The sequence below is a fragment of the Pseudochaenichthys georgianus genome, chromosome 15 (assembly GCF_902827115.2).
Source record: "Pseudochaenichthys georgianus chromosome 15, fPseGeo1.2, whole genome shotgun sequence".
Lineage (NCBI taxonomy): Eukaryota > Metazoa > Chordata > Actinopteri > Perciformes > Channichthyidae > Pseudochaenichthys > Pseudochaenichthys georgianus.
This window is the reverse complement of record NC_047517.1, coordinates 30,110,375-30,127,048: the sequence shown is the minus strand read 5'-3', so window position 1 is coordinate 30,127,048 and position 16,674 is coordinate 30,110,375. Positions and strand designations below refer to the sequence as shown.

Here is a 16,674-nt window from a genome sequence, read left to right as displayed (position 1 = left end):
TGTTCAAAAGTAAATAACAACAAACCTGGAATTATGCATTTGGGACTTTTTTTTGCTTTTTCTTGTTGTACCGAACCGTACCGAACCGTACCGAACCGTGACCCCCAAACCGAGGTATGAACCAAACCGTGACTTCTGTGAACCGTTACACCCCTAGTCCCGGGTGTTCCAGGGAACTCACCAAGTGTCAGAAAACACAACCCTCTCTCTTTTCCTCCGTACCCAAATCTCTAAAAACGGGGCTGCAACGGATCTGATACAGACTGATCTTGAATTATTTTCTACGTCACAGAAGTGGTGCTCCGCTTATTGGTCAATTCTCCACCTATCAGGGGAATGTGGGGTTGGGCTACGGCCGGCCATTGCGCTGGAGACGCTGTAGTACATATGCCAGGCCTGGAAGTGGCGCTGTAGTCTGCCACAAAAGCAGCGAAGAAGACATGGTTGCCCTTCTGTTTATACTCTGCTCTGGCTCTTTCTCTCCCTCCCCGAGGCAAGCGTTTGCTCCCTCGCTGTAATTCTGTCCGGTAGTCCACCAGCAGATGACAAACACCCTCCTCTCCGGCTCTTCCAAGGAACGAGGGGACCGTGCGGCAGAGTTTCAGTTAGATTTTTATTTCGCCGGTCAACATGTCCGTTAAGTTGAAATCTTCCGGACAAAATTAGAAAAGTGCCGGTCAAAGGTCTTCTTTGTTATTTATTGAGCTTTAAAGCAAATGAATAACGACTCTATATAATAATAATAATATAAGAATACAACACGGAGGACGGAGATCTCTTTTTCTCCCCCTCTTCTCCCCGCTGCAGCCCAGCAGCTGATCTCAGAGCATGCGCCCCTCTCCTGCAGGGGGGTGTGGTGCAGCTCACAGAATCAGCCCCCTGCAAAAACCGGGCTGGAAAGAGCAAATAGAGCGAAATGAGGCATGGCTAAAATGCAGGATCCGTTTGGTATTTTGAAAGAAAAACTATTTATATATTTTATATAGGTATGGCCCTACAATATATTGTTCAAATATAGCATGATATGTCCCCTGTAAGGTATTATTAAGGTAGGGTTAATGTTGCTCTCAAAGTGCAACAGCTTGATGCTTTTAACTTCAATATTTAAAAAAAAAAAATCTTCCCGGGGGGAGCATGCCCCCGGACCCCCCTAGAGGAGGCGACGACCCCCCTAAAGGATGTTTGGTCCACCCCCCACTTGTAAAAAAAAAAAAATAGCACTTTTCCGTTTCAAGGCATGCCTTGCTTCAGGCCCACACACACATACAGCATTTAGATAATGTAAATTCAAGCTTTAACAGATGTTTTTTAATTAAATATTTGGCGATATTAAAACTGTAATATGTATTTTACTTTGGACATAATTCCCACTGTACTACCTGAGAAGAAGTAAATAGCAGTAAGAATATTTAAATGTTGACATCAGACATATTTGGCATCCTGAAATTGATTCATTTTCGCTATGTTAAGGATACAGTATTTTGATTTAGATTAAGAATCCATCTGCCCATTCTGTGGATACAGAAATAGAACATTTTGTATTATTTAATTTTTTTTTTTTAAAAAGGCGTTCGCAAGATCCTTGGTCCCACCAGCTCCCACCGACTATATTGAGTACGCTATCGTATAAGATGAGGAAAAAAATCAGCAAATATTAGGATAACTCAGTTTGCATTTTACATTTTCACTAGATTGACTAATTGATTTCACTTTTTCACTTTTCGTACATGTCTGCTTTGATAATTTCACAACATTTCTCTTGCTCTCACCAGTTGTGTTACGTGAATGTTAATCCATCTTTTCCTAACTTAAATCCAGATAACTGTGTTTGTAAATCCAAACATCTTAAAGGTGGGGTAGGTAAGTTTGAGAAACCGGCTCGAGATCGCTAGAATTTGAAAATACACAACCGGAGAAAATCTGCCACTTCCTTACAGAGCCCCTCCTCCAACACACACGAACGCGCACATGACCAATGAGGGCACGCGATAAGTTTGTGCCCCGATGGAAGGCTGACAGGCAGGTATGCCATCCAATCCGTTTAGCCGGGCCGGCTAAACAGATTGGTTGTACTTTTTACAGTACTACGGCTTCCACAGATGACATTTTTTTATGGATTTTTTGTCAAAGCACTTCAGATATTCATTGCTATCGGGATGTTAAGAGCATTCCATGGAATATAACAAAAAGTGTATCTCGAGCCGGTTTCTGAAACTTACTTACCCCACCTTTAAGTGTACAAGTAATGGACATATACATGCAAAGTACTAAAACACAGAGTGAAAGAATTTCATGGAACAATGATCACTATTCACCAAATGTGTACAGTCCATGGCAAAAAGAGACATAAGACTTAATTATGTCAGCTTGAACTCATGTTCAACTTTGACATCATGACTCCACTGGGAGCAGATTGTCTCTTCTCTCTTACAGTTAAGCTTAAATGTATCAAATGAACCAATGTAACTTTTCCTCTTCACTTCATCCTGTCTAGATCTTCTCCCCTCGGATGAAGCCACAGTGGTCAGGATGCAGACTTTTAAGACGGTGGAGACCCAGGTGCCCTTTCTGAAAGAGAGTTTCTTCACCACCACTTTCAAAGGCAGGAGGAAGAGCAGCGTTACCAACCTCCTCCGTAAACAACAGAACACACTCCTCAATCAACAACAGTGCATTCTAGAGTATCAGCAGCAGCATCCTAAGCCAGTCATTTCCACTTCAGTCGAGAATGGACAAGGATCGCACACTCCTGAACATCAACGACTCGCTCGCTCGTCCAGCAGCCCGTTATGCAAGACAGCAGAGCGTGCAGCAGCAGATGGGGATAAAAAGGAGGGGCAACAAGAGAGGAAGGATCAGAGAGTGAGCGAGGCTGTGCAGGGGAGGGGGGATGAGCAAAGAGTGAGTGGTAGTGAGCCCGCGGCTGTCAGTGCCAGTCTCCTCCTCCTTTCATCATCAGCATCAGCGGCACAGGGGGAGGCAGCATCATTCTCACAGCTGCCTTTAACTGTGGTGGGCAGACAGCAGGCATTAGGCAGCTCTGATAGGGCTCTGACCAACAGAGGAGAAGCATCAACAGCATCCCAGGAGGAAGCCCAGCATGCCCAGCCTCGACCCCAGCAGAATGGCCTGTTAGCAAAGGGTGTGCGCCTGTTCAGAAACATGGGGAACCAGGAAACAAAGCAGAAGAAAGGAGGAGGAAGTGGAGGAGCAGCAGGGGATGTCTCCTGTGACGGCGATGCTGACGAGAGAGATGTGGACAAGAAATCTAAAAAGTCCCACAACAAGATAAGTAAAGGAGGAGAACAAGCCGGTAGGAAGAAATCGAAGTCTGAGTCGAAGGGCTCTATGTTTTCTGGCATGAAGATCAGGAAGAGTTTATCAAAGGCGAAAGGGGTGCCTAAGGATGATATGTTGGACGATGGGCGGTCAGCACACATGGGCAAAGCAGGGCTCACACCAAGTGCAGAGGCGTCAGCTGATGAGATGGGCATGCTATCAGATGTCGAGACTGGCCGAAAAACAAGCTCAGGGTCAGATGCTGACCTCTACAGTTTTCACTCAGCCGCAGCTGAAAATGAAGACCTGCTCTCTGACATCCAGCAGGCCTTAAGAGACCAGTCCAGTGACAAGCAGGAAGTGCTTACTGTTAATCTATCTGAAGGACTATCATCTGAGGGGAATAAAGTCCAGGAGAAGCTAGTGCCTCCATACAATCTAGAAAAGGATGTTTATTCTCCTCCTGTTGGTGTTGAATGCGTACCAAAAGAAGTAAGCGAGAAATATAAGAATGTGGAGAACGAAAGCTATGTCATATCAAGTAATTCATCTGGTACAGGAACCCCGAGTGAAAGTGGTCCAGCCTCTTCAGGCCCGGACACAGAGAGAAGCAGTGGAAGCCTTCTCCCAAACACTAACAGCACATACAGCTTCCACGACAATACGACTAACAGTTCCACGTATGAGAGTGCTGAGGAGCACCAAGAAGACTTGGAGAGCCCAGTTCTGGCTGCACAGAGCAGAAACACATGTGTGCCAAGTGTCTGCTTGGACCCGATGGTGGCAGGTTCGAAGGGGCCTCACAAGAGTGTGAGCAGCATGGACCTGTCTATGGAGAGGGAAGAGGAAACCGGGAGACGGGACTACCTGTCTCTAAAAAGGAGGAAGAGTAGTTTGTCATTTAGTCTGCTAACGCCAGACGTTCCTCAGCATAGGCGGACATCCTCCACCATCTCCCCTTCAACTGTCAAACTCTACCCTCCAGTCCACCCCTCCTATGTTAAGACCACCACCAGGAATCTCACCTCTCCAATTGGCTCCCCCATTACCAGTCCCAATGTGCCCAGGAAAACAGATGTCAACGATGCTGCGGTAGAATCGACCCAGGTATTAAGAAAGCTCAAGAAGAGGTCTTGCTCAGTTGCTGGGTCCCTCAGTGGGGCAGCAGACTGGTTAACAGAGTTAGATAAGCTAAGAGGGAGGCAGAGTGGTGAGGCCACATTCCCAGAGCAGGAGGCACCTGAGAAGGGAAACACTGGCGGGAACTACTGGACCCTGGGCTCCAGGAGAGCACAGTATGGACGGCAGGCCTCCACTTCCACAGTGCCCTACCTGGACGTCTTCTCTGGTGAGTCTTTCTGTGTAGTTCAGAGACAAAGAGAGGTATTTGGGGGCTTCTTGATTTAATGTTGTGAACTAGGAGAGAGAGGTCTTGTATTTGTAATCAATTGGATGATAGAGGGATGTTGCAAACATGTGCATGGATAGGAACCAGGAAGTCTGTCTCAGCACCTTTTTACGAATGTTATTGGACTATTTGAAATGGATTTTATAATCAGCCTCATCAGTGTGATGCACCAGGGGCCTGCGGTTTTATCATCTATTCACACGGTTAAAAGAAGGAAAACAAGGAGACAACACCAACCTTTAGTGACATAATTATGACAGGATGGGCAAAGGAGGAAGTCAGGAAGACATTTATACAGAGCCAGAAATCCATAAGAGGAGGATTTAGAGTGATTGATGGGGAAAGAAACACAGGACTTTCACACAAGAGGCCAAACCAACAACGCCTTGTTGTCAATGTGTCTCTTGATTGATAATACCCCACTTCCTGTCTGCAGTACTTAGCTTTAAGCCTGAGTGTTCTTAGTGAAGAGGTACATCTCTGTCTCCTTTTGAAGAAGCGCTAATTAGCTTCCTACAGTAAATCAGCTAGGCACTAGTAGTTGTCATCCAGCGTTACTCACACAGGACGGCGTTTGTTGTTGACTATATCCAGCTGCAGATGATGTATCTGGGACAAATAAATAGCATTGTTTATTGACAACAAAGGAAGTATGGCACAGAGAGTAACCTACAACAGGCTTTAGTTAATACAAGCCATACATGTTAGCAGGATCAATACATTGTGGCTAATGGCCTTTACATGGGATTTTTGAGATAATAATATAGAAAATCATTAGACCTATTTAATGTAAAAAGAGAAAAAGCTTTTTTTGACTATCAGAAAAGAAATATTTGACTGAATACATCAGGACTTACCAGGGACAAATCAAAATTCAAATATTATGCCTAATTGGTTTTTCATGTATTCCTGTTGTTGCTAGAAATTCCAAATAGAGCAGATGTGACTCCTTTTGGTTTGGCTCCAAACCCCATCCATGTCTGAGATTAGCTTATTGTGCAATGTTTTTGTAAAATGATTATGTTAATAGTCTAGTAATTGTAATTCAAGTGACTTACAAATGAGGACATTATACAAATGATCACAGCGGGAATAATAAAGTTATGATTTAAAAGTACAATAGCTCATGAAAGTCATGATACAACAGTGGGGGTTCTTTTATTGAGAAGTGTCTCCAGAACAAAAGCCTATTTCTAATGAAACAATGCCACTCTGTCCTCATTTGCTGCTGCATTTCAGGAGCTCAGCTGCTCTCCACTGTCTGAGCCACATGTCCTCATAAATCTACTCTCAAGCAGCTCTGCCACCCCCCGCCCCCCAGGGGGATGCCATCCTCTGATTTTACTGGCCTGGACACAAAAAACACACACACACACACACACACACACACACACACACACACACACACACACACACACACACACACACACACACACACACACACACACACACACACACACACACACACACACACACACACACACACACACACACACACACACACACACACACACACACACACACACACACACACACACACACACACACACACACACACACAACCCATCCAGTGCACACTTGTGGATGCTAAACACAAGTGACAGTTTATCTGCATGTCAAAAATGTGTCATGATATGAGATCCATTCACATTTCGTCAGGTGAAATTATTGTAGCCAAACAATGGAGGCGCATTGAATCTCGAACATTAACATTTGGCCTATATGGCATTTGGTAATTATAGGACATATGCTGTTTTTATTCACAGACTCTGGTTATGTCACCATTGAGTCTTTCACTGATTCAGTAATGCATGTCACAGCAATCAGTTCAGAGAGTTCTCCAGGTCCTATTGGGCCCTTAGGAGAGAGTGGGAGGACTGATAGAAAATAAGGGGAACAATTTAACAATTTAACATTTGAAACAACTGACAACATGTGAGACTTTTAACACATTCTCGATTTAAATGCTTTAACGTGAACTCATTTGTATTAATTGTGAGACTGTCTTTCTTGAAGATTTGACCGTGCCTATTTAATTCTGTCACACAATCCATAAAATGCAATCGGTTTTCAGCGCTAGCCATCAAACTGCTCAACGTCCACAGCGCCATGAGTCATAGGACTTTATTCATTTGACGCCACCCACTGAATCACATGGTTCTAAAAGATATTGCTAGTCTAACAGCATTAACAACTGACTGCACTCTCTGTGTCATGGTTGGAGTCTTAAGTAACAGAGCTGTGTTTTTCCTCCAGTCTCAATTCCTTTTTTTTTTGGTGCTGTCGCTTAGTCACTATTTCCCCTAATGGCTGTGTTCCTGCCACCGTTAAGAAACAGGATTCTTCCTTATCTGGGATCCAGGGATTTTGACACGATGACACATTTCCCACAGCTCAAACTAACTTTTCTTTCTAACTCTGGCTCCATGAAAAAAAAAGTATTTAATCCTGATTTTCAAGACAAAGACAAACTACTTTGTTTTTCCAATGTCTTATGTAAATGTAGAATGAATACATCATACAACCACACCACCAGGTCAAACATTGTGTTGATACACCAAAAACCCACTTATCAGTTATATCAAGTTCATCCATAGGTGTTTTATTAGTTAAAAAAGTTATATTATTAGATGCACTTGTACCATGAATGTGATCCAGCATTTGTAAAAATGTTGCACAGCACAATTAACACCATCTTTCTCGACACCCACATGTAAATGGTGTGAACAGAGTTTACACATGTGGGTGTTTCATTATCACAACCGAAACCGAGACATCTCTTTTCAACTAACACTTGCAATTGCCTCATTCTGATACTAAGAAATAAGTAATATATGGAATCCAGAATCAGGATATATTTATCTTAACTTAAAATGTAACATTTCCAGACAAAGAAACACAAATATCCAGGACTAAGCCAACATGAGTACCTGCAGTTTATTCCTAACATGGAAAATGGAGCTCTGTATTTTTATTTTTTTTCTAGTTTTATCATTGCACTTCATTGCGTTTTTTGTTCTCAGGTCGCACTCTTCTAGACTGGCTGTGTATGCATCATGAAGACGGGTCTACAGAAAAGGAGGCGAAGGAACTGTGTCAGCGACTGTTGGTCCAAGGTCTGCTGCAGCCTTTCAGTGACAGCACAGCAGAGCCCCATGGTGACAGCCCTGTCGCAGCACTCTTTAACGTAAGACCTCTCTTCACAGTCTGCCATCATGCTAGCTTTACAAACATGATGACATGAGTTGCCCTGCATCAGCAATTTCATGGTATGTATTTGATTTCAAGGGCAATAACTTCAGGGCTACAGCTCAATTGTATCTTTAGCTTACCTCGATGGGATGCATCTTCTTAGTGATTGCCCCATGGGCTGTGTTTGGAGCACTAGTTATTTAACATGTGTTTCTTATCAGCTGATATGATCAAAGAATTGAGCTCAAAGGGATTTGCAGTAGACAACATATGTTAGAGCAATGCAAAGCTTATCAGACTTTCTTACTGCTGTATAACTGTGATTGGTCCCAGAGACTTTTCATTATCTGAAGAGCAGTGGTGCACGTAGACAAGGTAACCCCTTCCAAGTTAATTTCATGAATCTTTAATTCTCCATTCCTGTAATGCTTTGCAGATAACTAATCTCATGTGCATCACATCCTTCACCACAGCCACCGCCTTAGCTATTTCTTTCAAGTTCCCCTGTAGCTGAATCCATCCGACTGAACTGCATGCTGGTTGTTTTGAGTCAACACACTGTCAGAATCAGAATCAGAAACAGGTTTAATTACCAGGTAGGTTTACACGTACGAGGAATTTGACTTGGTGTCGTAGTGCATACAAACAAGAATTAAAAACACAGGTAGAGAACTACAAAAATATAAAAATAATACAAAATACAGTAAAATATAACAGTATTTGCATCGCAATGGAATGGAATAAGAAGGAATAAAATATGGGATCAAAATAAATCGGTAATAATACAAAATATTGTTGTACATTGTGTGCATTATATATACAAATCTGCCAAATAATTATTACAACTAGAATATCTTTCATGTGTGTGCTAAATCCTATTTGATTATGTGTGCATGGATGTGTCTTTATTTCTCAGAGAAGTTAAAAGAATTACATTTGTTGCAATACATTTCACACAATAGGACGCTGAGATGAGTTTAATGATTTATTGTATCATTAGTGCTATTTTTACCAATGCTATCAAACTGGCTCAATGGATGACAATGTATGTCAGACCACTACTTGGGTTCAGACTGAAATATCTCAACAAGTATTGGCTGGTTTGCCATGAAATATGAATCATTCATGAGTAATTCTACAGCCTCTTACAGATACTTTCTATAGCGCCATCATGGGGTTGATCATTGCTGTGAGTGGATGTCAGCAATTATGGAAATACTTCAATTAAATGTTCTAAATACATTCATTGTGCCCAGATGATAAATCCCTCACTTGTTCTCTAGCACCACAATCAGGATGTGTCACTTCTTCAGTGAAATATCTCAAGATTGAAGTCTTACAGCATTCATTTAAAAAAATTGTACAGACATCTATGGTCCAATAGAATCCACTTTTTGAGCGACTGTTAAATTGATTGGAATGCAACAGATAATCATGCTCGCCACAAGATGAGTTGTAATCACTTTGTTGATCCATTTGACTTTGTGTTTAGTGTGTATCTGAGTACAGCCTCACAGAGCTGTTGACTCTTATTATCTTGTCTGTTTTATTTCAAACAATGTGAACAGATTAGTGTGGCTCTAGCGGAAAATGCACCTGCCCCACAGATGTTTATTCATAGACTTACATTGTACATGCACATATGCACAAAGTATGATATGCATTACCTAAACACAAACAAATAAACATTCACCAGAACATGCATGCTTTATAAATACCAATCCCCTCAAATGCAGTTATATCTTATTCTTCTTGCTCAGTGTGTTGTCACAATAGCTCACAAAGTGCAGAGTACTTGCTTTTTATGTACAATTGTGTGCACTCATATTTACAAAAGGACAGACCCAGACACTCATACATATTCAGGCATTTCCTCGCATGGCTGGGTTAATAGTAGTCGCTCTGACACTCTGTGCTTGTATAGACGACCATCTGCTGACCATGTTATGTAACAATTCCACGTGCCTTGGGCTCAGGCTGCTCTTCCCCAGCAGAAAGCTCACCATGTCAGAGTAGCACCCCCCTTTTATGTTGTCGTTCTTTTTTGTTTTGTCCTCATTCTCTGCTTTTGGCCTGGAGTCCTGCATTTTTCAGCTTGATCAAGAACACGCTTTGATGTTGCCATTCAGAGTACAGATCCTGTGTTAATGTCCCTTTTTAAATTAATGATCACGCTCTGTTTCTGCTTCCCTGAAACCTTTAGCGCCATTCATTATTTCTATGTTTACATATTTCTTCTTTAATGTACAGTTAAATTACATCTTGAAAACAATCTCTTTCTAAATGTCCTTGTTCTTTTTCTATCTCCCTATTTCCATCTGTATCTCTCCTCTTCTATACTGTATGTTCTCCTCTTTGCTACCTAAATATGATATTGCATCCAATGTCACTACTTTGCTGAAGTGAATAAATGTATGACTTGTTCGTTTCTTGTTCTGCATACTGCCTGAAATTCAATACTTCATCGGCTTCATTCAATCTAAAATAAGGTTTTAGGAGGATAGGTAGCATGGGCTTCCATCGATCTGGCATGCTCGGTACATTGTGTGTGTGTGTTTCTGGCTGTAGGTCAGGTTACCTTAACACATAAGGGGTTTTGTACAGAGGTTTTCTTTCTCAGCAAATGTAGCACATGTATGTGATCTCACTATGACTTGATTAACACTGTCGTGTATACGCATGTAGTGTGTCACTGCATGGCATTAAGTTCTAACTCCCAGCCTGCTTGGAAATAATTGCTTTTTTATTGGTCAAATAAAAAGTATTATAAAAAATCAGGGAAAGTTTGGTTTGTTTATTTTAGACTTTTACCACTACATGCTTTGTTTACATTTGTTGTGGTGCTCATTATAGTGTCTGGTGTTGTCTTTGAAGAAAGATGAAGAGAGGAGATGCAGGAACAATTGTTTCAGCGTGTTTTTTTTTGCTCCGTTCTTATCTAATACCATTGATGCTCAGCCTTTAGCAAATGAGGTTCAACAGGTCCTCCAAATCATTCATCATTTTTTATCGTGCGTTTTAAGTTAAGATGCTTCAAAAAGCAGAGAATTTATTTGAATGTCTCAATATGTTTGACTATGTGTCACATTGACTATTCAAAAGGGATAAACCTTTATTGTTCGACTGCTGTTTTTATTCTCATGTGTTTCCACTCTTGAAGCGTTCATAAAAAGCTTCTACTTGACTCATATCCCTTGTGGATGTTGTTAAACTTGTATTGGATCCCACCATGTGTTCGCACTGTTGGGAATATGTTGGTAGTAGTACTTGGTTGGAGCATGTCGTTTTAAGCACCACCATCTGACTTTGGGTCTGATCTCCTTTACAGTAAGTGTGCTTGCTTGTTTTCTGAACTGTTTGCAGGATGAGCAGCTGTACACCTGGGCATCTGTCGGCCTGCCAATTTCCTCTCACCTGTGGGAACTGTATGGGGGGCGACCCACAGGCAGAGAACAAAGCTTGAGATCATGTTTGCATCAATCAGCCAAGACCCCAGGGGCTCTACCTGCTCAGGTTAGTTACATCTCCTCTACATCTAGAAATATTTTACTGCATGATTGCCCAGTTTTCCCCTTTGTGCATAATATTGGATTTGATTTATTGTAGTGTCACCTTAAATCAGAGAGCATCATCGGAAATGTTGTTTTTGGTTTTGTCATTGGCAGATCTAGACCAATGTCTGGGTAAAAAGTGCTGGGTAAAAAATGCCGGTAAAAAGAGACAAAGACAGTGTTCAAGATTGAATAGTTCAGTATATAGTATAACACCATAAAATATTGTTTTTTCATGTTATTAAATTACCTTATTAAAAACTGATTTAACTTTGTCTCAAATTAAAGCACAGTCTTTGCTTCAACACCATCACAAATGGTATTATCATAGATTCTTATTTCGGAGGGGGGGCCAACGTGGGGTCAAATCTCAGTGTTTCAGGAGCTTTCACAACACATTTAGTCAATACAGGAAACAAATGTCAACAAGACAATACCTATACAACCTGTCAAAGTGTTGAGAAATTGCTCAAACCCAGTCTCATAAATCTGCATTGTTTCTGAAATCTGCATCAGCCACAGAGCTCAGCTGTAAACTGCTCTGTGGCCACCAGAGGCCAGGCTTGTCTTGAAAGACTTGTTAGATTATTAAAGTGAACCTCACTGTTTCCTAGAGGAGTTATACATTAGGAAGGCTATACTTACTGCACATTTTCCTTTAGATTCAACGATGTGACCACAACTGGGGAATGTGTACGAGCAGACACAAGCCCTTCCCATGTCAGGCCCGACGAGACTCTCTGTCTCTGGGGTCAAATCTCTCGGTATCCCCTCATCCCGCTCTAACCAGTCTGGAGCCAGAGGTCTGCTGGAGTAGACATAATGGACTCTCTTCATCCTTCTTTTGATCACAGCTCTGTCGCTAAGCTCCCTCATTTGTGGGTGTTGTACAGTTCATAAAGCATCATTTATTTAATGATTATGTGGCCAAGATTTACCAGGATATTTTATGTCTGCTTGACTGTCTGCTTTCAAAGATGGTTTCATTTAACAAAAGCACAAACTCACAGCATCACACTCATTTACTTTAGCTTCCTTTTGTGAACCCAAATGTCGTTGCATGCCAAGTTAATATCTCATTTTGTGTTCACTGACAGACAGACTCCAGCAGGTTGAAGTCAGGTCTGTCGTCCTCGGAGGATGAAAGCTGTCTCATCCCTCAGCTGGAGCGGACCATCGATGACCTGCGGATTAAGATTGCTGTGTTGCAGGGCCAGCAGGCTTCCTTGGCAAAGGGCAGCTCTGATAATACTGGATCTCTGGGTGCTTCTCACCACAAGGCCTCACAGGTGACGGGAGGAAGATTGGGGAAGATGAGCCAGGAGGTGTCTGTCCAGACCTCACCTGTGGGGGAGGGCTTTAAATTTGACGTGCCTTTCAGCAGAGGATCAGGCAGCGTGCCGTCTCCTGTTTCATCCTCCATCCCCAAATCTACAGAGAGCTTTGTCTGCACGTGCCAGCAGAGACAACAGAGCAGTGCCCATCAAACTGCCCCACCTCCACCACCACCCCCACCACCTTTACCAGGGGGTGTCGCTCCTCCTCCCCCACCACCTCCCCCGCCCTTACCCGGGTTTGGATCTTGTCCACCTCCGCCTCCCCCTCCTCCTCCTCCACCACCAGGTTTTGGACCTCCTCCTCCACCCCCTCCTCCTCCTGGTTCTGGACCTCCACCCCCACCTCCTCCCCCGCCGGGTATGGGCCCACCTCCTCCACCTCCTCCCCCTGGAATGGGACCCCCTCCTCCACCGCCGGCCCCGGGCTTTGGGCCTCCACCACCACCAGGCTTTATGCCCTCCATGGCGGTGCAGGAAGCTGCCCCTGCCAAGGCTATGATCGAGCCCCCCAAGCCAATGAAGCCCCTCTACTGGACACGCATACAGCTGAATGCTAAAAAGTAAGGCCATGCTGAATAATGTGAAGATAGATATGGCTCATTTGCACTAAGGTATTTACTGAACAGTAGAGGAAGCTTGTCCACTTAAGATTAAGATCAGCACGTGCTCTGAAGGCTATAGAGATGCTAACCTTGTGGAAAATGAAAGTGATGCAGTCCAGGCATTGTGGTCAGCAGTGGATTTACTTGAACCAGGTTTTCTTTCCTTAATAAGGCTTGGAAATGTGTAGCTGAATAGAGGTCTTGAAATAGACTTCAATTTAGAAACTTTGAAATGTAATTTGTTAGCTGACATATTTGACAAGTGTATTGAGTTGATTTATATGCTGCAAAAGATGACAAATGAATACTAAGCTGTAAATGTCAGAAATAAAAACTGGCATTACACTATAAAACAGGAATTTCACTCCACCTTTTCAAACAATATACTGTCATAATGTCCTCTTTGTTCCCCCTATCTTTAGGTCCAGTGCACTGGTGTGGGACACAATCCAAGAACCAAGTGTAGACTTTGAAGAATTTGTTGATCTATTCTCCAAAGGTGCTGTTAAGGTGAAGAAAAAGCCAATTTCCGACACAATCAGCAAGTCAAAGGCCAAGCAGGTAAAGTACAGTGTGTTTTATAGTTGTGTGTTCCTTTCTATGTCTATACAGTAAACATCCAGAAGTGTATACTACTGTACATCTTTGCCGACTTACATATATGAAAGGATGTGTGTGTTTGCATATCCCTCTGGGTCACCAAATATGGCTTCTCTTCAGGGCTTTTCCCATCTTCACTCTCACTCCTCTGATGCCTCGTTTCTTTCCCATTTGTCCTCACTGTCGCTCTCTGAGTTGCATTGAGTGACAGGAGGAACTACTACAGCCAGACAGTTATTATGAGGTGTGAGCTCTGGCTCCCACCCGACTCCCCCGTGACCATCCAGTGGCACCGAGCCAATGTCTCGCGTGCGGTAAGGAAACTTCACGACGGTGATGACTGTTAAGAGAGAGAGAGAGAGTGTGGGGAGAAAAGGAAAAAAGGAGGGGGGGGGGATAAGCCTGGGAGCTGTACTTCGTGATGTGGTTCTTCCCATTGTGCTTTCTGTATGACTTAGTTTGCCTCCCCAATGCCCTTTATGCAACTCCATCAATCTGCAAGTCCAACATTTGATCTACGATGTAAAGCTGCTTTTTGTCAACATTGTATGTAGATATACTCTCTGCCCAAATGAAGTGTCTACTAAATCACAGTAATGTCACACCAGGGAGCAAAATGTCCTCCTTGTTTTTCAGACCCAAACCAATAATTGTTGCCAACATGTGGAAAATCTTCTAAGTTTGTGGAAGTGATTAGTTGAAGCTTTGCAGCAAAAATGTAATGTTCCAAAACAATTGTTGAACGCCTTAACATAATGTATCATGAAAATGTAGTTTCTGATGCCAAATTACATAATTGTCATACTTTCTAAATGTTGTCTTTGCTACATTGTCTATGGTCAATGGGTGTGGAGAATTTAATGGACCTTTTATTGTAGTTTTAAAGTCTACTGGATACATTTGAGCTTCTCTATTTCCTCCACCTTTCATTTTTACTGCTTTAACCCTTAAATGCACGAGTGACTGGACCCTACACTCTTCCATAAGTGGGTCAAAAAGGACCCGTATTAGAATAATATGTGTTTTTATGCCATTTTGGTTAAGGAAAATCACTTATATAATATTTTAGTATTATATTTTGGTTCACACTAGAAATATTTTATATTTAATTTGTCACTATTTATAATTTTAGGAAAAAAAATTACATTTTGAAAAAAAACATTTCCCCATAGCGTTCCATAGAAAATGCATGCGGGTCACTTTTGACCCACTTATGGAAGCTTGGGGTAGTAATACAAAAACTACAATTTCTTAAAAATGTAAATTAAAATTAGAATGGCATGATATACAAAACATGTTTTTTTGAGGAATAGCTGGAATATGAAATGATAATTTTTTTTAATTACACTGATACTTCAAGAAAACCACCTCACCGGGTCAAAAAAGACCCACTTATGCATCTAAGGGTTAAGAATGCTTTTTTGAAAGTGGCCCAAAAAGTAAAAGAAAAATATGATACCAGGAAGTGACTTGGTAACTGCAGTTGCTAAGTTAAAGGCCCTATATAGCATAGTAGAGAATAAATATCGCCTGGCAGCTTTGATCCTATGACACCAAGTCAACAAAAAGTTCAACTTTAGATAAGCTGGGAAAGTTTGCCCTTCACAAGAAAATCACTCAAACAGGAACTCCTTTTCAAACAAACGTCAGAAAAAGCGGTCTTTCAGCCTGAAGGAGCTGTCTGTGGTTTTTCGACACCCGAGAGATCATATAGAGGGAATTCACTTCTGTAAAGAGCAATACACCTGTAGGTATACATGATATACGAAAGGGAAACAGGGAACTACCAAAATGAGTAGCCCATTCTCTATTTAAAGAGACTTTTCCTTTATGCGATGTTCTAATTGTTGGTGATTTGAGTCGGCTTCCACATCATGAAGCAGCTCATGTTGTGCTTGTATTGCTAAATTACCAGGGACACATTGAGGTGGGTGTGGGTTGAATTCCCTCAGTCATCACTGCATGATACTGCTGTTCACAACACACAAGTAATGCTGAGGTTGAAGTCCATAACAGAAAAATGAAATCATACCGAGATCTGTGATTGACCCCAAATTGAAGCCAACCTGTGACATTTAGAGTTCAGGAGCACCGCCCCAATGCCTCATGACGATCTCTCATCAACTACTCGCAGCTATTCCAGTCCTGAGTTCAGCTGTTTCACTGATGAGAGGGGACAAGCATCCTCTCCAGAGCTACCACTAGAGAGCAGCTCTGACGTCAGTACTCTGTGTAAAGGCCTCTGCTCACATCAGTATCAGATGTGAAGAAATACTCTCCTTTTCAAGTGTAGCTGTCTATCTGCAGAGAGGTTTAGAAGAGGAGCTGTCTTACAGTTGATGCTGTTTGCATACAGAGGTGTAGTGAGGCCATGTACTATGATGCTAGAATATGTAATGTGCATCTGTTTCATGCAATTGGAGGTCAACCCATCAGTATTTTGACTAGTGCTCAACTTTTTTCAGCTTTAAAGATTGTTTAATTTATGATCAAATCAATGCTTCTATGCATCTCTATGATATTTTGCCTCCCACATAAAATAAGCCGGTCGATGGACGATGGAAATTGCTGTAGGGCATCATTATCTTTGCTGTCTAATCCTATAATTACTTTCCCTATTTATTTTCCTAACATAGTAATTCAGATTATACATTGTTATACAACACTGACACATGCTGTTATCGGACAACAGTCCAAAACCCAAA

At 42.1% G+C, this 16,674-nt stretch overlaps 1 protein-coding gene across 1 annotated transcript in view; it reads left to right on the top strand.

The window, feature by feature from the left end:
* Positions 1-2,529: 2,529 nt before the first annotated feature.
* Positions 2,530-16,674, top strand: part of fmn2a (formin 2a) — a 36,879-nt gene continuing 22,734 nt past the window's right edge. The window contains 5 exon segments of the mRNA XM_034100078.2: positions 2,530-4,627; positions 7,711-7,874; positions 11,243-11,392; positions 12,528-13,327; positions 13,792-13,930. Of these exon segments, the coding sequence (XP_033955969.2) occupies positions 2,530-4,627; positions 7,711-7,874; positions 11,243-11,392; positions 12,528-13,327; positions 13,792-13,930 (3,351 nt within the window).